Raw genomic sequence first — 25,214 nt, 5'->3', positions numbered from 1 at the left:
AACTTTAAAACGTTTAAACGTTAAACTTTAAACGTTTAAACTTAACGTTAACTTAACTTTAACTTAACTACTTACTTACTTACTACTTACTACTACTCTCTCTCTCTCTCTCTCTCTCTCTCTCTCTCTCTCTCTCTCTCTCTCTCTCTCTCTCTCTCTCTCTCTCTCTCTCTCTCTCTCTCTTTTTTTAAGATTTAATTAATAAATTTTTAAGAAAGAAAAGGTAAGAATAAAATATTAATAAGTAAAATGACTTACTTGACACCAAACGGTAGATATTTTGCTGTCGATCAATCTTTGATCTGATATTGCTAAAGCATATAATTGCTCGGAATATACGCGGTATCTTAGATACAGTGGTCCAACAATGAATGCGAGTGGTAAAAGCATTCCTAGCAAACACAATCGCATCACTCTAAAAGGTACTTTATAACTCGATTTTCGCGGTTGCCAATCTCGTGGACGAATACCATCCTCTGCAAAAAATGTTGTCAATATAAAACATATAGACATCCTATCATTAATCTTCTGCGAATATTAATGAGATTAATCTTTAATGTTTAATTTTGTTTTTTAAATTACATTAATATAGCGTTTAAAATCTATTTATAGCTTTATATAACTTCTAAATATGAATTTCATTTCTATTTACCTTTTTTTACAAATACTAAATTAATGTTAAATAACGTCGTATAAATAACATCTTAATACTTTATAATGTTTTAATATCTTTAACGTCAATGAGATGTCATGAACACATTACTTTACAGTATTTAAAATTTAATTTATATATATAAATTAAAACCGATTTATTTCCCGTTCTAATTCAATTCTCTTTAAACTGAGAAAAATATTAAAAAATTAAAAAATATTTTTAAAAACACTATAAATGCGATATTTTCAAAATTATCTTCTTTCTTGTAACAACTTTTATGTAGAAAACTAAAAGTGAAAGATGATAGATGTTATAGAGCTGGAATTGTAAAGAGGAATTGTATGAGAATATTGTGCATTTGCAGCTTTCTTTACATGAGCTAACAATTATTGATTCTTGATGTTGAAACTAGTAATTTTTGAAGTAGACCTAATTATCAACTTCCTCGATATGAAATGTAGCGCATGTAGAAGATATAATTCTTTATCGTTATTATCTGCAATGACAATCCACAAGATATGTTCTTGTTTACGTGCGTTTAAAAACCGATGGAAATTTTCTTGAATATCCTATAGCTTCGCTAAAGCATATAATATTGAAATGCAAGTTTTTTATGGACTTCTAATCTTATTTCGACATACTTTCTAAATTCAAAAATATTTTATCGTATCATTAATAATATGTAACAAAATATCTGTTTGTATCTTAATGATGTATTCGATAATACCCAAGTAGCACAGCAGCGCTTGCAAAGTGCTAAAAAGTGATTATATATGCTTTTTTAGCGCTTTGTTAATGCTTTGTAAACGCTGTGTGCTACTTGGGTTTACTACAAATAAATTTTATTTAACAAAGCGCTAAAAATTAGAGCAAAGACAATTCTCGAACTTTTATGCATTAAAACGTCAAATATTAAACATATTTTCATTAATATGAAGTAATTGTATTATAGACACACTTTTTTCATGCTTCTCAAGATATAAAGATAACATTTCATACATTTGCATCGAAAGGCAACTTGAACGTATCTGAATTAATTAGAAGCGTTAGTATTGTATTATGAAATATGAATGCGTGGCACGTGTGTTGGGTAATTTATTTATAACATTTTGTAATACATTTTGTAATAAATCATTAGAAAATCTGAAAACCGCAACAGCAAACTATATTTAAAGAAAAACACGTGTGAGTAACAACATTGCAGCGATTACATGTAACGACTTCGTGAACTCGTGGGAGAACGTGGACGTCACAAGAATCTCGCACAATACCAGATTTGATGATGAGGAGGTCATCAGTCTCACCTTTATACTTCAACAAAACGATGACCCGATTTATAGAATGATAACTCCACGATAACTTATACTTATCATATATCCCATTGATAATTCTTTCTTTTTGCGGAACATTACTATTGGCTAGGGAGATCATTGTTTACCCAGACAGTTTGGGCAAAGCATCATGAAAATTAAACAATTTAATGAAACAATTCCTTTCATTATGGAGAACTATGAGATTTATAATAGAGAGCTTATATGTATTTAATTCAAACGAAAGCGATTTCGTATTGATTAATTAAAATGTTTCACCGTTTTTATTGTGTAAATTTTAAGTTAGTGAAATCATATTAATAATAAAATTTTTTAATTTAATCTTGTTTTTTTAATCTTGTTTTAAATTATTTTTGCTAAGAAAATTTATTATAAACGTATTAAAAATGTATTAAAAATTTACGTAAAATTTCTTTTCAGTTAGACAGTCTGGTGTTTCCGCTTCGCCTCGAAATTATAGAAAGAAATTATATCATGTTATGCGCCTTGTATTGTGGAAAGGAAAATTCATCCGTGCGTAGAACATGTGCTGTTAAATTTGCAATGTCCAGCCAAGTTGAGAAACTTAAAAATAAAATCAATCTATCTCGCGAGGGCGGCATATACATCTGTACTATTACGATCAAATGAACTACATTAAAGAAGAATGCGCAATTATAGAGTGAATATGCCGCCTTTTTAAAGGCAACGTTTTCTTTCATTGTTACACAGTGCGGCTAATTATTTATAACACAATGTGCATTGTAAAAATTGATATATCATATAAAATTGATAAATCATGAAGAAAGAGAACTCTAATACTTCATATTCCCTAATCTTTATTGTTTCATTTTTTATAATTATGTATATGTTAAAAACATTTCAGCATTTGATCCGTTTGTATATCTTTTAATTGAACGCAAGACATACAGTTTTTTGCAATTAAATGGAGAAAGAAGTAAGTGCACTTGCAGGTTTCCGCTTATAAAAAACAGTATCGTTATTACTTCTGTAAAGAGTTCAAATATAAAATATTACTGTTGTTCAAAGTACATCGAAGACTCAACAGAGCGAAATGTTGCGTATTTATACGAAGTAGCAATTGCTGTTTCCACGATACACTGTCATTCGAACTGATAACATATTAAGGCTGTTGATATGAAAAGCCACAACAAATTCTCGGCGAAAATTTCTACCAAGGAATATATACCTATTCTTAAAGGTATCGTTGACATTTTCTTTGAAAGATCACAGCATGGATCACTGCTCCGTTTCAAAACTCAAGACAAACCACGCTGGAAAACCGATGATACGTTTTCTTCCCGAAACAGAATGCACGAATAAAGCTTCTCTAATAAGCATATACGCTGTGCTGATATTTATTTTTCACGTTCATGTTATATAATATCAATTCACTTGCGAACGATAATGTTATTTACAGTTTCAGTTTCCGAGATCTAATGCTGAATTAACGCAGCAAATTTCAATTGTGTTAAAGTTTTCTTTTGACTCATTCATTATAATCTACATTTGAACTAATTTACACATTTTCTCATTTTCAATGAGAAAAAAAACAAGAATCTTAAAAACGTTGTCTTTTACAAGATTTATTTAACTAAAAGGATGTGATGAGATACGATAATTATGTTCGATCTGCTATCGCAAAATCAAACAAAACGCGTGATGCGTATCGGTCGCCACCGACAGATCGACTGAATCTACGAACGAACATGCTAAGCTTTGTATCAACATCTTATCGCACTTTAAAACGAGCGAATTAAAGAAGCCTCGATTGGCGGTCTATTTGCTCAGGATTTGTGACGCATATAATACTATTGTACTTGTCGCATATGAGGCGTAATGACATGTCTAGCTAAACAACTTATCTACTATCCGAAAAATTCTGGAATCTTAAACTTTTATCTTAAACGTCAACTTCTTCTTTTTTTTTCTTGTATGTATAATCAGTAGATCATATAGTGCTAATTGATGATGAATAAGTCTACAATTCTGCTAAACGTAAAACACAGCGCACAAAAGTGATTAAAAGTAAACGTATATGGATAATTGAGAACAAAAACGGGACATTTTAATTTGTCGAAAAATGATTTATCTATATCTAATAAATCATATTCCTAATAAATTCGAAATTTGATATGAGAACATATATACATATATTCGAATATTTATATTTTACCGAAATATTTATACATCATTTATACATCATTTTTAATTTCTATGTACATTCAATATTCATACGCTAAGTATATAAGTAATTAAAAATAATTTTTCATTTTAATTAATTTTTTATATTATTTAACAATTATGAACCATTTTAATTATGGAAATAACTCTTGCTACTTTTATTGTTTTTAGATTTGTGAGATTTCTCTCCTCTTCGTCTTTTATTCAATGGATTCCGGGGATCATAAATCTCGAACCAATCATCATCTTTCGTACTGGCATCCTTGGCAAGCACTGGTGCCTTCTCTTCACATTGCAAAGCGTGTGTCAACCAAGATTCATTATGCGGATTATCATCCTCAGTATCTTTCGACGTTTTCTTATCGGAGCTTGTCATATCATCCTTCGTGTGTTCTTTGGCATTTTGAAGTTTGTTCTTGAATTGCTTAAATAGTTTCATCGTGAAATCCTCACGCGCTTTACCCTTTCTAGGCAATTGTTCCTTAGCTTTTTTATATTTTTCTTGCGTCTCTATGTATTCTTTCATTACTTCAGACTTATTTCCTTTTTTTTCGGCTTGTTGCTTTTGCTCTATTTCCTTCGCTTTCTTTTCATTTTGTACGCTACGCTTTAAATCGCGTATTTCTTTCCTTATTGCCTCACTAAAAATTTAATTTTAAATAATATAAATGCTTATCTCTTATTTTTTTCTAAAGCTACAAATCTATTTTTCACATATATTTATAATTTACATAATAAAATAATGTTACATACGCTTTTTTCTTTCGTTCTTCATCTCGATATTTTCCAAAATAATATTCTTCAATTTCCGCATTTTCATTTATATTTTCATCTTTTGTTTCATCGTTCTCGATTTTCGGTTTTGATTGGGAAATCTTTTTAGAATCCTTCAATTTATTCTTGATTCTCTCTTTCATAGCTCTGTTGATATAAAATTATTATAATTATATTACAGATACAATTATTATAACTATATTACAGAACATTATAAGAATTATTTTGTTACATAATATTTTATTTTCAAATAACTTACTCTTTTTCTTGTTGCAAAGCAGCCAATTCTTCTGGAGTTCGTGTTTCATCATCATCACTTTCCCAATCGCTGCTGCGATCCTCTTTGATTTTTTTACTTGGTGGTTCAGCAGGTTCAATCACAGATTGTGAGCTTAACTTTGGATCAGATAAACAGTCGTGCGCTGATTTTCCTTTACCACTATATTGTCTGTTTAAAATTGATGACTCTTCTTCATCTTCCTCAGCTTCTTCTCCAAATGATAGTAGCTTGAAATTCCTAGCATAGTTGCAAATGTATAAAAAAGATAAACATTATATTATTTAAAATAATAATATATTTATCTTACTTTACACCAGTCTTCTTATTTTTCTTTTTCTCTTTGCTATCTTCCTTCTTTTCAGATGCTACTCTTGAAACAATATCTTGGAATGGGTTGTTTAAGACTTCCGTTTTTAAAATTTTTTGTGGATACTGAGGTCTATCATTCTGAAATATCATTAATATTTTTCATTACAAAATTATATATTAATCTTTTTTTATATGAAAATACATGTGTTAAATATTTACTTCATCTACAAGTGCATCTTCCAATTTAAGCATGTTGTAAATTGTTTCGCCAGTGACTTTGCCAAAGATAGTATGCTTATTTTGTAACTCAGGTGTTGCGCCAAGTGTAAAGAAAAATTGGGAACCGTTGTCATCTTTACCAGCATTGGCCATAGCAAGCAATCCTCTCCGACAAAAACGTAATCTTGTATGAAATTCATCCTGTGAACGAACAACATAAAAAATAAAATTGATACTCAGAAAATTATTAGAATAAAATTAGAATAAATAAATTCTAATGATTCAAGCTAAATAACCACACTTATTTATCTAACAATACAAACGAATATATAAATATAAAAACATAAAATAATTATAGCTCTTTTAACTTGTAATATCATCCTTAGGTGACATAAACAAAAAAAATCAAAATGTTAAATTAGGAATGATAATATAAATGAAAATAAGATAAAAGATATATAAATAAAAATACATAATATAAATAATAATTGTCAACAATATACAAAAACAAGAAGCATGCAAGCAAGATAACTGAAACTACCTGAAATTAGTAATATAATATAATTGTACCTTAAAGGGATGTCCATATATGCTCTCACCACCTTCTCCTGTTCCCGTTGGATCTCCACCTTGCGCTATAAAGCCTTTCAAAATTCTATGAAATATTGTATCGTTATAATAACTTTCCATGCAAAGCTGTATAAAATTTCTACAAGCCTTAGGAGCTTCTTTCGTCCATAATTCCAGATCTATATCGCCAACTGTTGTTTTCATTACAACCTATTTAACAAAAAATTGAAAATAAAATGTATTATTTATTTAATTTATATGTAATATAATAATTATAATAATAAATTATTATAATAATTACAAAGAGAGTTATATGTTATATTTTCACATTAACTTTAATACAGCTCTTTATTTGAAAAAAATTGTATGAATTATTTCTCCTTTTTGATTTTATCATATTTATTATATATATATATATATATATATATGTATATAAAATAATTTATACTTACTTTGCCCGTAGTAGGCGGTTCTTGTATATAAATATTACTCATATTTATAACCTCTTATTACAGTTAATCACGAGAAGCATAAACACAAAACCAATGGATCGACTAGGTTCAATATATATAACGTCCGATGTGTTGTAACTATTCAAATTTCCAGTAGATGGCAGATGTTTCCAATCAGCTGTTCATGACAATTTTAAAACGATATGCATGTGAATATGTATGTACATATAATTACATACATACATGCATATTAATTAGTGAATGTATAATAGCATTATCAATATTAATGATGATCAATATAATTATTATTGTTGTAATAATACTGTATGTACATTTATAATAGGTGAGACCGGGGCTAAGTGAGCATCTTTTTTTTCAATTGCAATTTTTAATAACAATCCCGATAGCAAGTCTGTAGAAAGGGATTTTTTTAATATCTGCTACACACTATGTCAACAAAATAACAACAGAATTAGATGTACATAATACTGTTGATAGACTGCTAGAAAAAACGTAACAGAATCTGCAAGCGTCAGATAATGTCGGCAGGATCTGCTCAGTTTCTGCCAACAATTTGCCTTCATATTATATCGACAAGCGACGTTAACAGAACAAGCCTAATGCGGACACAGTTGACTGCAGACTGCCATCATTTTCTGCTCGAACTTGCCGAGTCTACTAAAAGACTACATTTTGCTATCTGGGAAAGTAAACGATTTTAGCCAAATGATTATTAGCGTTAGCCAGAATGATTATAAGACTACAAAATGGCAATAAAAAGTTTTGGTGTTTGCAACTCCATTTCATCCATATACTTATACAAAAAATGATATAATCTCGGAAAATAAAATTTCAAGAATATCGAAACTAAGTGCAGGCATCACATTTTTTCGATGCTATATGAAATAAAAAAACGTCATTATCAAAAAATAAAAAATTATATTAAATTTTATTTCGAATCTTTAATTTGAAAATCTTCTGATTCCATATCAGAAGAATCAAACAGTATTTTACATACAAACAAAATGGTTATCAGTCGTGCGTACGCACTTGTCATGTGCACTTGCATACGAGATACTTTTTGTTTTTGAACATAAGTTGAATATTTTCAGAACATACAACAAATGTTGCAGTTATCGTCGAAATTGAACGTGGAATCCTTGGCCTTTTTCGCAGAAAACGGCTTATGTGTTCTTCCAGTATTCGTCGATGATTGCGGATCAAGGTTTGTCGGTAATACCGTTTTCTTCGGTCGACCTCTCATTTTTTTAAGCATCTATTATATTTTTTGTGACCACTTTTTTGATCTTAGCTGTTTCGTGCTCCACTGCCAATTCTACTATTTCAGATGAATTCATAAGCATGGCACATCTCCTACGTTTATGATCTTGACGTTTGCTTTCTCAATTCTGCTTTCGGGTGAGAATACTTTGAAGCGTTTCGCTCAAATTGCTAACAAAGTTACTTGCTATCAAACTTCCATCTTCTTCAGTCACCTTCCATGAAATCATCGTTCATTTTCCAGCGCCTGAAGTTCAATCAGTGATGATGGTAGTAGAACTGTAACTTTAGTCTGTTCATATTGTGCTGACAAAGTAGATGGGTGATCTATTACACTGTTTGGTAAAAATTCATACTCCTGGAAAAATGATGTAATGCCAGTGCATTCGAATCCTGATATAATATTTCACTGGGTTACAGCAAGTGGTAGTGCCTTATTAACAATTTGGGAATATCGTAAATTGTCATTGAATACCAGGATTGATGTAATTCAAAAGTCACACTCTGCATTCACGGATTTCTTTAATGGGCTGTAGATAGCGCGATCGAGTGGCTGAAGCTTATATAAGCAATAGAGAGGTAGAAGCGACAAAACAATTATACTGTTGGATTTGCAAAAATCTAGTCCCTTAATTGATAAGTGGGACTTTCACTATTAAATCTATAGTGCCAATTTAACCTAACATGAGTCACCACTGGTCCTATTAAATATATCGTTATACTAAAACATTTATACTAAAATATTTAACATTATAGATTAGTGTCAATTTAACATATAGTGTAAATTAATACAATATAGTGTCAAATTTAACTATCGTTTTGGTAAAAAATAACGATATATTTAGTAGGCGCAGTGGCAATTCACGTTAGGTTAAATTTGACATTATAAATTTAACAGTGATTGTTTAACACAAGCAGAAGGGGGTGGTCAACAGAAGCACGAACGGAATTAGAAGAATCAAAAATTCGAAAAAATGTTTCGCGTTCATACAACTGAATTTGTAGTGTCTGCACAGCCAGGTGATCCATCGCTGAGAAAGTGATTCTTAAAATGTTTCTTTGGAAAAATAAAAAAGATGAAAGAAAATTTCCTGTTGCTGATATTGCCAAAAACACAAGTACACCTCGTTCAAAAGAAGTTATGCACCCAATTTGTTTACTATCATGTTGAGCAATAATTCAATTGCACTGTGATTGCACTGTTGTGATTTCGGTTTCGTCCATATTCTAAATATTTTGACACGAAAAATGGAGTTTATTTATTACTTTTTTCAATAATGAAAAAAAATTTTGACATTAGTTGAATTAAAAATTAGTGGCACGCGCTAAACTTGTCGCTTCCGATTTGTGTGCAGCCAAGTTCTGATGCCGTTTGAGAAAGCCACTTAATCAATCTTCAGCCATATGAGTGGCCTCCCAAGAGGCAAGATGGCACAGTTAATTTTAATTTCTTCGCAAAATCATATGCTAAACCTCGCACTTCCTTTGTTTGAAAGCCCAAAATACATGTTATTGCAGTATTCTAAATATTTTACTTAGAATCGCTTCTACATTTGTATCGAAAATCTGAAATAAAATGGATTTTATGATAACAAAATTCACTCAAATTAAGATATTCAATAAATTATGATAACAAAACTCACTGTACGATGCCCATGTACCAGTGCAACTACTTCATTCACCTCAGTTTTTTCTTCGTATTTGTATTTTTTAATCAATTTTGTGCTTCTAGACACTTTAAATTTTTTCGTCGCCGATGCAATTTTCATATAATTCTTTTTGGCTAGCTCTAGACATCCTATTGTATTTTTATCGACGGAATCAGTTTTACGCTTATAATTGCGAATTATGCTGTAATTGACACGAAAATATGGTAAAAATATTGTGAATAGAAAATCAAGATTAAGTGGTTTCATGCCCACTTAGCCCCGAATGTATATTATAACTTTCGACATAAATAAAATTTAAACAATTCTGAAAATGAAAGAAATAACACCAGACGTGTTCAGAACACGTTTTTACATAAATTTACTTACCTGAACAAAAAATTCAAATTTGAAAATAACAATCAGGATACATATTTGTATGAACGTTCGAAAAATTATTTTTGATTATTGAAAACATGTTTGACTATCTAAACATAACAACGCTCCTAAACCTAAACCTAAACTAACCAAACTTCGTTGATAAAGAAGACACGAGATGCCATCTATAATATAAATTGGAAACTCATAAGATTATATTTCTATTCAAAATTCAAATACCAGCTTAAGGTCTCCTTTATATATAATTAAAAAATCTAATATCAATAAAATAAGTTAAATTTGGTTCGCATGGCGCGCGCGCGCGTGTGTGTGTGTGTGTGTGTGTGTGTGTGTTTCAAAAATCTAAATTTCAATTTCAATATAATATAAAAATCGCATAACTCCACTTTCCACATGCGTCCAAGGATCGAATGTCCGCTCTATTGATAAAACATTCACGGTATCCAAGAAACTTAGTTCTGTGAGCTATTCTTAAATACAGAAGAAGCTCCCCAATAATAATTTATAATTGTGTTTTAAATATATTTATTATTAATCTGTAATTGTAGACAAAATAGATATTTATTTAACATTTGTGTTAATAAAATATTTTATAAAATTATTGTGAAACAATCGATTAAAAATTTCGACAAAGTGGTAAACGACGGATTTAAACTGTGTTTGTAAACATGGACTGGAATGCTTTGGAATCAACTTTTGTAGTGTGTCAATTTCCAAATTTCAATCAGCCAAATCAAATCCGACTAAAAGATTACATAAGAAATATTTATGTCCCCGAATTTTCCACAGAATGGAAAAGAAACATATTAGACTTGATACCTCATGCGGTCAGACGAAAACATTCTGCTTTTATAAACTCGGTATTAGATGAAGTAAAGGATATATACACTAAAAATATGAAAGAGTTCGTTTTAAAATCCATATTATCGTGCAAAATATATAGAAGAGAACATGTTGCTTGCGAGGAATGCGACGTTTCTGCTGGCTTGAAGCGAAACGTTGAGGAAAATAGAATGCATGATCACGCAATATTTTTACAACGTCGTAATTTATTTGCCAAGAGATACTTTCTTTCCTATCCAATAATCAGACATATTATGAACACGGCATATCGTATTCTACCCGCAATAATTTGTGACTTCAAACGTTACCATAAATTTGGATTATTAACATTATGTTGTTTTCAAGATATGATCCTTAAGGATATTAAGAGAGGCTCTTTAGTAATCACTAATAAATTTTATACCGAGACATTTAATGCCGTACAGAAATCAAAACTATTAAGAAGCATTTCTGCGGAACGTCTGTCCCAATTTATGCGGTGTCTCACAAATGTATTTGTTCAACAGATTCTCAATGTAATGATGAAATCGATTGATCATATAATAGACATTATGAAGGATGGTCGTTTCTGTCCTCAAATCGAATTTCAGCTGGTATGCGAAAATGACCAGCTTATAACAAAACCAGATATACAGAAGGTTTTCTCGACATATCACAATATTATCCGAAGCATTGAAGGTATTGCGCAAGATCTGATACCATTGGAAGAATGGTTGAATGTCAAAGCGAAGGAAAAGTACATAAAGATAGCGCTTCCTGACTGGTTTGTCGAGGAGTCTCACCGCAATTTACAGAAGATATTAGATACCCTGTTTAAATCTATGAACGAGCATGTAGCATTCATTTCTGTGGAATTTAGTAGTGTATATATGTCGAGTATCAAAAAACAAATATTAACTTTAACTTTTAAACAACCGAATTTCGACTCTTACTTCGAACACATTTGCAAGTATAATGAGTATCTAAGCAAAACGAACTCTATGGTCTCCAATTTGTATTACAATGTGGGAAAGTTGGATCAAAGCAGTGCCAAGAAATCCTTGAAGCAGATCTGCTGCAATGTTATAAGCGTCCTCACGACGGAACTCGTGAAGTATCATCAAGATTTCAATCATTCGATTTGCACGGACTTTGAGAATCTAAAATCTATGGCGTTGGATATTCCAAGGGACGCAAGTTCTTTGACACAATTGAGTGAACGTATGTCACGAGCTTCGAAAGTACTGATAAAAGAGCAGGAACAAAAGATACGAGAATCAATCTATATGTTGAGCAAATTGTTGGAAATTACTATATTAACTGACGAGCACATTGATTTAAATAAGACCACTATTAATTGGCTACACGATATTCAACCTGTGTTTGCGCAAAACAATACATTGTGTGAAGCTATGAAGAGCGAGCTGGAAGAGGATCTTCAACGAAGAATAAATGCATTAAATTTAGAGGTTGACGCAATGTTCCCGCAACTTATCATCCTAGATGATATGGACGACATGAGCAAGGTCGGAGAATACGCGCAGCATTACAAGGATCTGATTAAGAAGTACAAACGCATAGATGATGAGATGCAAGTTATTAATTCGGAGGAAAGGCTTTTCAAGTTTCCTGAAACGGAGTTTCCGAAAATATCCGAATTGAAAGAAACGATCGTGCCGTTCTACAAACTTATATGTACTATTTATCAATGGCGAAGGGACAACTCTGTATGGCTGAATGGTCCATTTGAATGCCTGGATGCTTTCGTTATCGAGAAGAAGACTGTGAATTACTTAGAAGAAATCACGGATATGAACAAGACGATGAAGTCGCGCATTAAAATGGACGCGACAGCGAACAAATCGTATAAATTTTCCGGCATTGCCGACGATCCTGATCCAATGCAGCAACCTGCACCATTGAAATTGTGTTGGCAGACACTTAATAATATTAATGAGTTTAAAGTTCACGTACCGCTCGCAGTTTGCATGTGCAATCCAGCTTTGAATGCGCGTCACTGGAAAGAAATGTCCGCGATATGCAATTTCGATCTTACGCCAAACGCAGGAACGACTCTGAAGAAAATGATCGACATGAATCTAATGGATAACATTGACAGGTACAAAGCCATAAGTTTAGGTGCCAACAAGGAGCTTCGTCTTCAGCAGGAATTGGCTGAGATGATTAAAGAATGGGAGCCGATGTCATTTGAGATGTCGACTAAAGAATCCGGTATGGTATCTTTTAAACACGTAAATGATATCGAAACTCTTCTTAGCGACCACCTTATAAAAATTGAAGAAATAAGAACATCGCATTTCGTAAAGCCAATATTGTCAAATTTAATTGACTTTTATACTGTCCTAATAAAGATCCAAGAAATCCTTGATCAGTGGACGCAAGTGCAATATCGCAAACTCTATCTAAAGCCAATATTTTCTTATCCAAAAATAGAAATACGTTTAAGCCAAGAAATTTCACTATATTTAGAAGCGATAAGCATTTTATTAGATATTAGTAACAGATTTATGAAGAATCCAAATTTTCATGAAATCAAAAAATCATCTAACTTGCTTAAAAGCTTAAATGAAGCTAATGAAAAATTGGAGACAGCAAGCAAAAGTGTAAGGAATTATTTAAATATTAAAAGATTATTGTTCACGAGATTCTTCTTTCTCGAGGATTCAGAAGTTCAGAAAATATTATTCGAATCGATTAATACAGAGAAACAGCATACGCTTGTGAAGAAATGTTTCGCTGGTATAGAACGATTGAAATTTAATAAGTCTAACTGTGTTCGAGGCATCATTGGGCATTACGGAGAAATGTTATGTCTAAATAATAACATTTCCTTATGCATTGACACTAAGTGCGAAGAGCAATGGTTAATTCAGCTTGAAAAAGAGATGAAAGACGCAGTTCACAAAAATATTCTGCAGTATCATTTCCTGATCGATGAAAATTTGACATTTGTTCCCATTGATAACTTTCCAAGCATGGCGATCATTTGTAGCTTACAACTTTATTGGACTTGCTCGATAGAAAAATGTCTTACACCAATAAATATTAACATGTTAAACTCTTTACTCATGACATACACCAACGGTATAATTTCGGTAATTAATGAATTAAAAAATAATTTAATACGAAGACGTAGGAATTTGTTAATGTCATTGATCATTGTCATGATGACTCATAAAGAAATTATAAAATTGCTACTAGAGAGAAATATTGTTAAACAGACAGACTTTGAATGGGTCGCGCAATTAAGATATTATTGTAATGATAAATTTATTGAAGTATCAATATTCAATACAACAATTAAATACGGATACGAATATAACTATTGTCAGCAGAATATTGTTAACACTCCCTTGACTGATAGATGCTTTCGTACTATATTGCAAGCTTATCGTTATCATTTGTATAGCAGTATTATAGGTCCAACAGGTACCGGAAAAACGGAAACAATCAAAAGCTTGATAAGAGCTATCGCGAAGCCATATTACGTCATCAATTGCAATAATAGCATTTCTTATGAATGCATGATACGAATATTTAAAGGAGTAATCTCTTGTGGAGCATGGATTTGCTTTGAGAACTTTAACAGATTGAAACTAGAATTGCTGTCGTCTATTGCCCAAAATCTTACGCAGATGAAGCAAGCAATTTCGTCTAATTTGAAGATCGTAAGCTTCGAAGGTTGCAGCTTGAACTTAAATGTCTCCGGAAATATATGTGTTAATATCAATTCGGAGCAATCGAGATATGCTGATTTGCCGGATAATTTGAAAATTCTCTTTCGTTCCGTATCAATGATGTCACCGGATATTGGCAAAATTGCTGAAATTAAACTCTTCGCTGGAGGATTTAATCACGCAAAAAATCTAGCAATGAAGCTAGCTGTCAGTTATAAATTATTATCCGAACATATAGGAGAGAAGCGCCATTACGATTTTAGTATGTCATCACTGAAGACTGTCGTCGCGACTGCAATTAATATGAAACAAAATATCCCAGATGAAAATGAATATACTCTCTTACTGCGTTCGATGATACACATAAATATTCCTCAGCTATGTAACATCGACATATCAATCTTCCAGAATATTATGCAAGACATTTTTCCTGAGTCTGTCGTACTTCCTTTCGATTGCTCGATGATTTTAAACGCTTTGGAAATCATATGCACAAAGAGACTTCTAACATTGCATGCAGTTTTCAAATTGAAAGCCATACAGATCATTGAACTGATGAACGTTCATCGCGGTCTTATACTTATTAGCAACTCCTTTGGTGGGAAAACGGAAATTTTGTACACGCTTGCTGAAACATTATCATTATTGCATGATCAAAAAAATAAAATTGGCGCCACAGTGAAACTTGAAACAGTTATACCAGGAGTGGTAGACAGCAACGCTCTCTTTGGATATTTTTGCGATAAGTCTGGAGTTTGGAAGGATGGTTTGTGTACCACTATATTTCGCCGCTTTATAGAAGATACCTCAACAGACCGCAAATGGTTAGTGTTTGATGGAGATTTAAGCGGCACGTGGATAGAAAACTTGCATACAATTCTGGATGAGAATAAAATGTTGTATTTGACATCTGGAGAACGATTTTCTATAACGAACTCAATGTCCATCATCTTTGAAACAACAAGCACGATGGAAATTTCACCCAGCATAATATCACGATGTGGAATAATCTATATTGACGTGCATTCTATTGGCTGGAAACCGTACGTGTTGTCTCACATCGCCAAATCATTTTACGATGGATATAATGAAATATTATGTGCTTTATTCGATTGGGCGATAGATCCATGTCTCAATTATTTAAAGGAAAATGGCGATATGTTGTTAAATCAAGAATTACATCTTGTTATGTCAGCCGTAAATTTATTTGAAATATTATTAAGAGATGCCTGTGAAAATACTGAAGATAAGGACAAGGATAATCACTTTGTCATATGGGCACAAGCTGCTTTAATCTTAGCTACTGTTTGGGGACTGGGTGGAAACTTGATCGAAGATTCGCAAACTCGATTCAATGCTTTTTGTGTGTCATTTTGGAACGATACAGACAAAGAACATCCAAAACCTGATATAATTAAACATTTTGATGTAACACTGCCTAATGATGGTTTAATTCAAGACAATTTCTACATCTTTAAAGGTACCGGAAACTGGAAGTATTGGGGCGATTTGCTAAAAACCGAAAAAATTCCAGAGATATGTAATTTCAATCAAATTTACATTCCAAATATCAATAGTATGAAATATAATCACATATTTTTAAAACATATTAAATATCGAAAACATTTTCTCTTGTATGGCGATGTTGCTGTTGGGAAGACAAGTATCATGTATGATCTCCTGAGAAACAAGTTGCCAGAAAATTGTCTCTCCAATTTCTTTAGTTTTACTTCCATGATTACGGTAACTAGAACGGAAAGATTATTATTCTCCAAGTTAAACAAGATACGACGCACTACTTACGGACCAGGAAGAAATCAATTTTGTGTAAACTTCGTGGATGATATGAATAGAATCATCATGCAAAAACCAGAGGCACAATCCATATTTGATCTCTTACGACAACTTCTCAGTTATAATTACTGTTACGACACACACAAATTAGATAAGATATTCGTACAGGACATTATGTTTATACTTGCAATTACTACAAGAAAAATCGACGGAAGCATACCTTCTAGATTTTTGAGACACTTCAACACTTATGCGATTTCCGCTCCTACAACGGATAACATATTCAGAACATATTTTAACATACTACTTGCTAATTTAAAAAAGAATCTATTCGCGGCAGACGTCACAGGAAGCGTAACCAGCATAGTAAACTCGACGATTGATGTTTACAAGTCCATAATAAAGACGTTGCGGCCTGTGCCCAGCAAACTGTACTATTATTTTGATATGAGGGATATATCTAGAGTGATCAGTGGATGCGGTCTAATTCAGAAAGAATCGGTGGAGACAAAGATAACATTCATTCGGTTGTGGGTGCATGAGAGCTTACGCGTGTTCAGCGATCGCATGCTAGATGAAGGCGACAAGGAATGGCTTTTCCTAAAAATCCGAGATGCAGTAAAGAGCAACTTTAAAGATTCTTTTGAAATCGCCTTTGATCACTTACCCAAATTTGAGAATCAAATCACCAAAGACAGCTTCAACGATCTGATGTTTGGAAATTTCATGGATGTGGGAGAGAAGGACGGTAAATGTAGGCGGTACGAGGAAATCACTTCTATGGAAACTTTAAGAAATAAAGTTCTCTCTTACTTGGATGAATATAACGCAAGCTTTAAAAAAAAAATCGACGTCGTCGTATGTCGTTACATGTTGGAATCTTTGATCAAAGTTTCCAGAATTCTAAACACTCCAGGCGGAAGTATGTTAATGATATCTACTGTGGGTTCCGGCAGAAAATCCACGATCGCCCTTGCTGCTTTTATGCAACAACAGACTTTATTTGAAACCACTATCGAATCCTATTACGACATGAACGCATGGAAGAATGAATTGAGAAAAATCCTGCGGGAATGTGGCACATTGCGGAAGGATATTACGTACTTTATGAACGAAAAACAAATAAAAAATGCGTTTTTAAGAGATATCAGCTGTCTGTTAAGTACTGGGGAGCTACCTGATTTGTTCTCTATCGAAGACAGGCAGAATATAATCGAGATAACGCGACTGCACGCCCAGGATGATGATCGAAACGTGGAGCTCAGCGCGCGTTCGGTGATGGATTATTTCGTAAATCAATGCAAAAACAGATTACATTTTGTACTCTGCTTTAGTCCTACAAGCACTACATTTAGAACATATTTGTGCTCATATCCTAACTTAGCAAAACATTGCACAGTGAACTGCTATCAGGTTTGGCCAAACGACGCGCTTTTAGAAATCGCAGTAAAGCACATGAGGGACGTTAACGTGCGGGAAGAAATTAAAGCTGATGCAGCAAGAATTTGCGTGCAATTCCACAACAGTGCAAAGGAAATGAGTTTGAAATATCACAAAATGTTCGGTAGGACCATTCACGTGACATCGTCAGCCTTTCTACACATGCTCAAGTTGTATAAGCAACTGACATCAAAGAAGCAGGAAAAAATCATCGCGACGCGGAATAGATACATAGCAGGATTGGAGAAGTTGGAATTGGCTGCTGAGCAAGTCAAACAGATGAAGGCTACTTTGACGGTCTTGAAACCCCAATTGGAACTGTCTGCTCAACAGACTGTGATCACTATGAAAGAAGTGGAGAATGAAAATATTACCGTAGAACGAGCTACCATTCTTGTAAAGCAAGAAGAAGAAATCGCGAATAAAAAGGCAGAGATCGCGGGTACCCTGAAAACCGAATGCGAGGCAGATCTCGCTGTTGCAATACCGATTCTGGAAGATGCGGTAATAGCGCTGAATACATTGAAGCCGACTGACATCACTTTGGTAAAAGCAATGAAAAATCCTCCTGATACTATCAAATTAGTAATGGCCGCCGTTTGCGTAATGCTGGGCGTTCCTCCGGATCGTAGCATCGATCCAGTTACAGGAAAAAAATTCACAGACTTTTGGAGTCCGAGCAAGCGCATTTTAGGCGACATGAACTTTCTGCAGAACTTGAAGGACTACGATAAAGACAATATAGCACCCACAGTGATGCAAATTATTAAGAAGACATACATGACGGACAACAGCTTCATGCCTCACATAGTCGCGAAAGCGTCCAGTGCCGCCGAGGGTCTCTGCAAATGGGTCCGCGCCATGGTGTCTTATGACGAAGTGGCCAAAGTTGTTGTACCAAAGAAGAAGAAATTAGTAGAGGCACAAATGGAGTGCGATGAAGCCGAGGCGTTTTTAAACGAGAAACGACAGACTCTGGCCGCCTTGAACGCAAAACTGGCAGCGCTGAACGATAGTTTGCGGCAAACACTACAGAAGAAATTGAATCTAGAAATGGAAGTGACAACATGCACTGCTAAGCTGGTCAAGGCGGAGAAATTGATCGCCAGTTTGGGAGGTGAGAAAAGCCACTGGATGCAGTGCGCTCATAATCTTCAAATGAATTATGATAATCTTATTGGCGACATGTTACTTTCAAGCGGAATTGTGGCTTATATGGCATCTTACAATATCTCTTTTCGCGATGAAATGTTAATAAAATGGAAAAAATTTATGGAAGCTTTTAAAATACTGTATACTAAAACATACGACTTCATAAATGTTCTCGGCATGGAAATCGAGATCAATCATTGGCAACTCTGCGGTTTATCGAAAAATCGCTTCGCGACAGAAAATGCCATCATTTTAAATAATTCCGAACAGTGGTGTCTTTTCATCGATTCGCAGAATCAAATAAACCAATGGATCAAAAAAATGGAAAAGAAAAATGACTTAAAAGTCGTTAAACTGATGGATTCCAATTATATGTCGGTTATCGAACAAAGCATTGAAACTGGTATTCCAGTTCTGCTAGAAAATGTTGGAGAGAAACTTGAAATTGCACTGGAGCCAATCCTGTTAAAGAATATTTATAAAAATGAAGATTGGTACATCGATATTGGAACTAAATCTGTAAAGTATTCTTCAAATTTTCGATTTTATATTACTACGAGACTGTCAAATCCAAATTATGCAGTTGATGTTTTCGGAAAACTTACGATAATCGATTTCTCAATGCCAGATGGAACTCTTCAAGATAAACTCTTGGACATCGTCGTTTCGAAAGAAAAACCGGAGCTTCAAGAGAAATTTGAAGCGCTCCGTATTCAAGACGCCGCTAACAAAAAAGTTCTTCAACAGCAAGAAGATAATATCTTGAGTATTCTTTCATCGACTACGACAAACATTCTGGAGGATGAAAACGCAATACAAATTTTAGATTCTTCCAAGAATCTCACCACGGACATCATGAAGAAACAAGAAGCAGCCAGGGCAATGACAGAGGACATTAACAAGTTCAGAGATGCGTACTTGCAATTCGCCAATCACTGCGCAAGTTTGTTTTGCACACTGACTACTCTATCCAATTTGAATCATATGTACCGATTTTCATTCTCCTGGTTTATTCAGTTGTACATTACCTCTATTGAGACTTCGAATAGAAGTATCGTTCTTGAAAAACGATTACAGTTTCTCAAGTCTTCATTTACGAGGAATCTTCATTCCAGCGTCTGCAGATCGCTGTTTGAGAAACATAAACTCTTATATTCCTTTTTGCTGTGCGTAAAAGTTTTGATAGACGCGCAACAGACTACGCAGGAAGAAGTTAACCATTTCATATCTTTAGATTCGGAAGATTATGATGCAATTTTAGATCCAGCGCCGGATTGGTTACCGATAAACAAATGGAAACAAATTTGCAGATTGAGCAGTGCAGTGCCCAATTTACACAAACTCGCAAATGACTTTCATGTCAACAGTGCAGCCTGGGAGAAATATTGCACCGCGATGCCATTTCAAAGCGATCTAATACCAAATTTCTGGGCCAACAATCTGACTCGATTTCAAAAACTGATGCTTATCAAAATCGTAAGGTACGACAAGATTATCGTGGAAATAATGCGACTAATAGAGGATATTATGGAAGACGTATTCAATTCTTACCCTCGCCTTCAGATATCCGAATCCTACGCGGAATCCAATTGTCTCACGCCGATTATATTTATTCTACCTAGTTACGCTTCGCCTTTGTCACTTATTTCCATGTACGCGAGCGCGAGAGGATATACTTCAAAATTCATCTCTCTATCCATGGGTGATGAACAACAGACTAAAGCCGAAATCTTCGTGGAGCGAACACGAAGGGAAGGAGGATGGATATTTTTGCAGAATTGCCATCACGCTGCGTCATGGTTACCACAACTTGAGCAAATCTGCGAGAATCTGAATCTGTCCGGTACGTCTTTGGATTTTCGACTGTGGCTTTCCAGCTGTTCCACTCCGTACTTCCCGATCAGCATCTTACAAAACAGCGTAAAGATCACATATGACTATCCGCTTCGACTGAAACAAAGTTTGCTAAGAACGTACCGGTCGGAACCTATAAGGAGCAAAGAATTTTTTGAGGGATGCCCCGGGAAAGACAAGGAGTTTTCCAAACTCCTGTACGGGCTTTGCTTCTTCCATGGAATCATCAGAGAGAGAAGGCACTTTGGGCCGCAAGGCTGGAACATCCCATACGATTTCGATCACGTAGACTTCGAAATATCCATTAAACAACTGCAAAGTTTAATTAACGAAACCGAGAATGTACCGTTCGGCACGTTGCTTTATCTAATCGGGGAGTGTAACTATGGTGGGAAAATTATGGATTGCCTTGATCAAAGATGCCTACGACACCTGCTAGACTCCTTCTGTGATGTCCGCGTTATTGAAAACGCTGAATACTCATTTTCTGACTGCGTTGATCATTCAGTACCCCAAAGATGCGAGTATCGCGATATCATCATGCACATTAATAATATGCAATTGGATGCATCGGCAGAAGCTTTTGCCTGCGACGAAAATGCTCTTGTTATAAAAGACACAGCTGTCGCCAGAGAATTCCTAGAATCGATATCTCTCCTGGATCAAGTCAGATCGTCGAATCACGAAGCTACTCAGGATCGGGCATTGCAAGCGATTGATGAAATTAGCAATAGATTGCCCGCGTTATTTAACATCAACGAGATACAAGACAAATATCTTATGATTTCGCGCGAACCATTAAACGCAATTCTCATTCACGAGGCTGAACTGATTAACAAAACTTTGTCAATGATCGTAAATTCCTTGAGCAATTTAAAATCAGCATTGAACGGCGAGACTATCTTGACCGAATCTTTGGAAGATTTGTCAAAAGAAATATGCAATAACAAAGTTCCGTGCGTCTGGAGACTGATCGACGTCGGCATTGCAACTAGATATCTATCGAATTACATCAATCTACTCTTGAAACGCGTAAACTTCGTGCGATATTGGCGTGACAACAATCTACCTCATGTGATCCACTTCGACGCGTTGTCTTGCTGCAAGAGATTCCTATCCGCGGCTTTCCTCGCGTTTTCACGACGACGAGGCATACCCATCGAACAAGTCGCGTTGGATCTTAAAGTGACGAATGACAATTTTACGTATAGCGAAGGAGACGAGGATAAATATTACATTCATGATTTACATTTATCTGGCGCCCGATGGGATATGCAAAGACATATGTTGATTGAAAGCTTGACGAACGTATTTTGGTATAACATGCCACCGATACAGCTTACATTTAACAGAGAAAAGAGAATTATTGATGATATATACGAGTGCCCTGTATATATCTCACCGATGCGATGCGATAGAACAGATAGTGATATGAAGAAGAATTACATCACAAGCGTGCCCTTGGAAACTGATAAGTCGCATATATATTGGATAAAACGTGGTACAGCGTTATTCTGCCAAATTGAAAAATAATTTATGTCTTGTGTTCTAAGCTATTTTTTGCAAATGGGTGAGAATTAGATATTTCGTTTTCAAATTAATCTCTCAAGCAGTCTAATGTATACTACATAAAAATTAATTTATATTATTTGGATTATTTTAAAGGTATTTTGTTATAATAATATTTATATAGATTTTTTATTAATAATTCTAAAAATATTAGGTGTACAACTTTGTTTTCGCCGTTTTTCTATAGATGGCTTTAGCGATAAGTGGTGATCGAAATAAATAGATCATAGACGTCATACAATAAACTTGGGCATCTGTCAACATAATCCCATAGAAACATTAATCGATTTGTGTCTGCGTCATAAAGTTATTCTCGATTGAAAATGTCAGTTTACGAGCCAAATTCTCGTCATTTGCGGGAGGTTTTAATTTTTTGCTTCAATATGAAGAAATCTGCGGCTGAGACTCATCGAATGCTCTCAAATACTTATGGTGAGGCTATTAGTGAAAGAAGTATGTCGTGAGTAGTTTCAACGCTTCAAGAACGGTGATTTTGACGTCCAAGGTCATGCTCTGTATTTGGTGGGATCAGCTCGGCGTAGTGTATTATGAACTGTTAAAACCGACTGAAACAATCACAGGCGATCGGTATCGAACGAATTGATGCATTTGAGCCGAGCATTGAAAGACAAACGGTCGCAATACAACGAGAGACACGATAAAGTGATTTTGCAGCATGACAATGCTCGATCCCATGTTGCGAAAGTGGTCAAGACATACTTGGAAACGTTGAAATGGGAAGTCCTACCCCACCCGCCGTATTCTCCAGACGTTGTTCCCTCTGACTATCACTTGTTTCGATTAATGGCACACGGCCTGGCTGACCAGCACTTCCGGTCTTATGAAGAAGTAAAAAATTGGATCGATTCGTGGATAGTCTCAAAAGATGACCAGTTTTTTCGACGCAGGATTCGTACGCTACCCGAAAAATGGGAGAAAGTAGTGGCCAGCGATGGACAATACTTTGAATCATAAATGTATAACCAGTTTTTTACAATAAAGCCTCGAATTTCGGAAAAAAAACGGCGGAAGCAAAGTTGTACACATATATAATTTATTGATTATATAATCGCGTTTCGAATGTTTGGAGAATAATGAGGAAAGCTGTCGCAAAACGCAACGTTAAGTCCACTTCGATATAAAACTGTAAATGGTTAAAAAGTTAGCAATATCTTAAAAAAAACTATTATACCAAATTAAAAATTAAAATCTAAATGGTATTGTCTTTATTAATTTATATGTAATAAAATCTAAGCGATATGTAACGTATCTTTTTGTATTCCTATTATAAATAATCCTATTCCAACCCAAGTAGCTCTAATTCTCCTTAAAAAAATGTTAAAGGTCTTTCTGTTTCAATCAAATAATAGTAACTTTAATTCTCCTTCAAAAATACTGTTCAATTTTTTTCAATAAAATATTTCAATATTGCAGTAATATTGTTGTAATTTTTGTAAAATGCACTATTAAATATTGCTGTAATATTGCTGCAATATTTCATGCTGTAGGGATTAATAGGTGCTCAAAACAGCTCCAAAAAATTTTTTATTTTATAGTTAATTTTTTATAGGGTTGGATAGTAATTAGTTAAAACGTTAACAGTTAAAAAACTAGTTAAAAAGTTAATAACTTTTAACTTAATTCATTTTTAACTTAATTTAGTTACTTTTAAACTTAATAACTTTTTTTAATTTAAAAATTTTTCTCTTAATGCTAATATTTTTTTTCTATAAAGTCTTAAATATTAGAGAAATTAATTTCGAAAAAGTTTAATGATTTTATGACAGACTCTATAATAAGAGTTACACCATATAGCCAGTTTTTATAGATTCGGTTTTTATTGATTAGGTTTTTATCAATTCCCGCTTATATTTGAATCATACTAATTTTAGATATCAAATGTTAAATTTCAGCAACATAAATATGAAATGAATCTTAGATGAAGAATTGTTGTAGAACAGTACATCCCATTTTCTAAATTTTTACATTTATCTTTGTAACAAATATCTAGTCGATGTAGTCATAAACATGCATGAGCATTTTAAAAGTTAAAAAAAATTAAAGGTTAAAAAAAGAAAAATAATGCAAATATATACCCTTCTCTCTTGCAAGATTTTACAAAAACGCCTTATAGTGTGACTCTTATTATATATAGTAACTTACATATGAAATAAAATTAAATTTATCTAATAATCTATATTTGTAAGTGTTATTTAAAGTAATTATAAAAAAAATTAGGACATTCTAATTTCAAAAATAATTTTTTTTAATTAACTTTTTTTTAACTTAAGTTAATTCAATCTTAACTTTTACTAAGTTAATTCTTTAACTTAATTTAATTTAAAAAAAACATTAACTTACCCAACCCTTTTTACTAATATATATTACATATAGCACAGAAACTTGCAGTAACGTTGCAATATCGCACATTGCGCTATAATATCGCTGCAACATTGTAGGTATTAGGAATTGTAATATATAATACATATTACGGCGCAAGACATTTTACAAATTTTGTAGCATTGTTAGAGAGACATTAATTAAATAACTACACATAAAATTACACTAATTAAATAATTAAAAAACTGCTGCTTTTGGTAATAAACTGCTTTTGAATAATGAACTGTATGGAAACATATATATAATTACACGTTATATGATTGTTAATTATTTCCATTAATTTATGGCTTCTGCACACTGACTGGATGCAGAAACTTGCAGTAACGTTGCAATATCACAGATTGCGCTATAATATTGCTGCAACATTGTAGATATTAGGAATTGT

At 33.5% G+C, this 25,214-nt stretch overlaps 3 protein-coding genes and 1 long non-coding RNA gene across 4 annotated transcripts in view; 1 reads left to right on the top strand and 3 right to left on the bottom strand.

Moving 5' to 3' along the window:
• LOC105627697 overlaps nucleotides 1–3,200 on the bottom strand; it is an 8,006-nt gene extending 4,806 nt beyond the window's left edge. Inside the window, exons 1-2 of the mRNA XM_012208974.1 lie at nucleotides 3,176–3,200; nucleotides 259–476 (exon numbers count right to left, since the gene is read on the bottom strand). Coding sequence (XP_012064364.1) covers nucleotides 259–476; nucleotides 3,176–3,200 — 243 coding nt within the window. The remainder of the gene's footprint in view (nucleotides 1–258; nucleotides 477–3,175) is intronic.
• Nucleotides 3,201–4,144: 944 nt separating this feature from the next.
• LOC105627696 (peptidyl-prolyl cis-trans isomerase CWC27 homolog) lies at nucleotides 4,145–6,816 on the bottom strand. The gene is made up of 7 exons (XM_012208973.1): nucleotides 6,775–6,816; nucleotides 6,323–6,532; nucleotides 5,753–5,953; nucleotides 5,532–5,671; nucleotides 5,204–5,461; nucleotides 4,924–5,091; nucleotides 4,145–4,811 (listed from the first exon to the last, which is right to left on the bottom strand). The coding sequence occupies exons 1-7, from the start codon at nucleotides 6,814–6,816 to the stop codon at nucleotides 4,301–4,303; spliced, it is 1,530 nt and encodes a 509-aa protein (XP_012064363.1). The 3' UTR covers nucleotides 4,145–4,300.
• Nucleotides 6,817–9,289: 2,473 nt separating this feature from the next.
• LOC105627695 lies at nucleotides 9,290–9,810 on the bottom strand. The gene is made up of 2 exons (XR_001046539.1): nucleotides 9,699–9,810; nucleotides 9,290–9,621 (listed from the first exon to the last, which is right to left on the bottom strand). It is a non-coding gene; the product is annotated as an uncharacterized LOC105627695 (long non-coding RNA).
• A 958-nt stretch (nucleotides 9,811–10,768) lies between these two features.
• LOC105627852 (dynein heavy chain 7, axonemal-like) lies at nucleotides 10,769–22,393 on the top strand. The gene has a single exon (XM_012209129.1). The coding sequence runs from the start codon at nucleotides 10,769–10,771 to the stop codon at nucleotides 22,391–22,393; it is 11,625 nt and encodes a 3,874-aa protein (XP_012064519.1).
• The last annotated feature ends 2,821 nt before the right edge of the window (nucleotides 22,394–25,214 follow it).

This window comes from Atta cephalotes (assembly GCF_000143395.1).
Source record: "Atta cephalotes unplaced genomic scaffold scaffold00010, whole genome shotgun sequence".
NCBI classification, from domain to species: domain Eukaryota; kingdom Metazoa; phylum Arthropoda; class Insecta; order Hymenoptera; family Formicidae; genus Atta; species Atta cephalotes.
The sequence above is the reverse complement of the archived record's forward strand: the minus strand, read 5'-3'. Positions and strand labels throughout refer to the sequence as shown.

Coding starts and splice junctions, on each gene's coding strand:
- LOC105627696 (XM_012208973.1), bottom strand. CDS start 6,816: ATGAGTAATATTTATATACAAGAACCGCCTACTACGGGCAAA. Junction 5,672..5,752: donor AAGATGCACTTGTAGATGAA/GTAAATATTTAA, acceptor ATGATATTTCAG/AATGATAGACCTCAGTATCC. Junction 5,092..5,203: donor GCTTTGCAACAAGAAAAAGA/GTAAGTTATTTG, acceptor TTATATCAACAG/AGCTATGAAAGAGAGAATCA.
- LOC105627852 (XM_012209129.1), top strand. CDS start 10,769: ATGGACTGGAATGCTTTGGAATCAACTTTTGTAGTGTGTCAATTTCCA.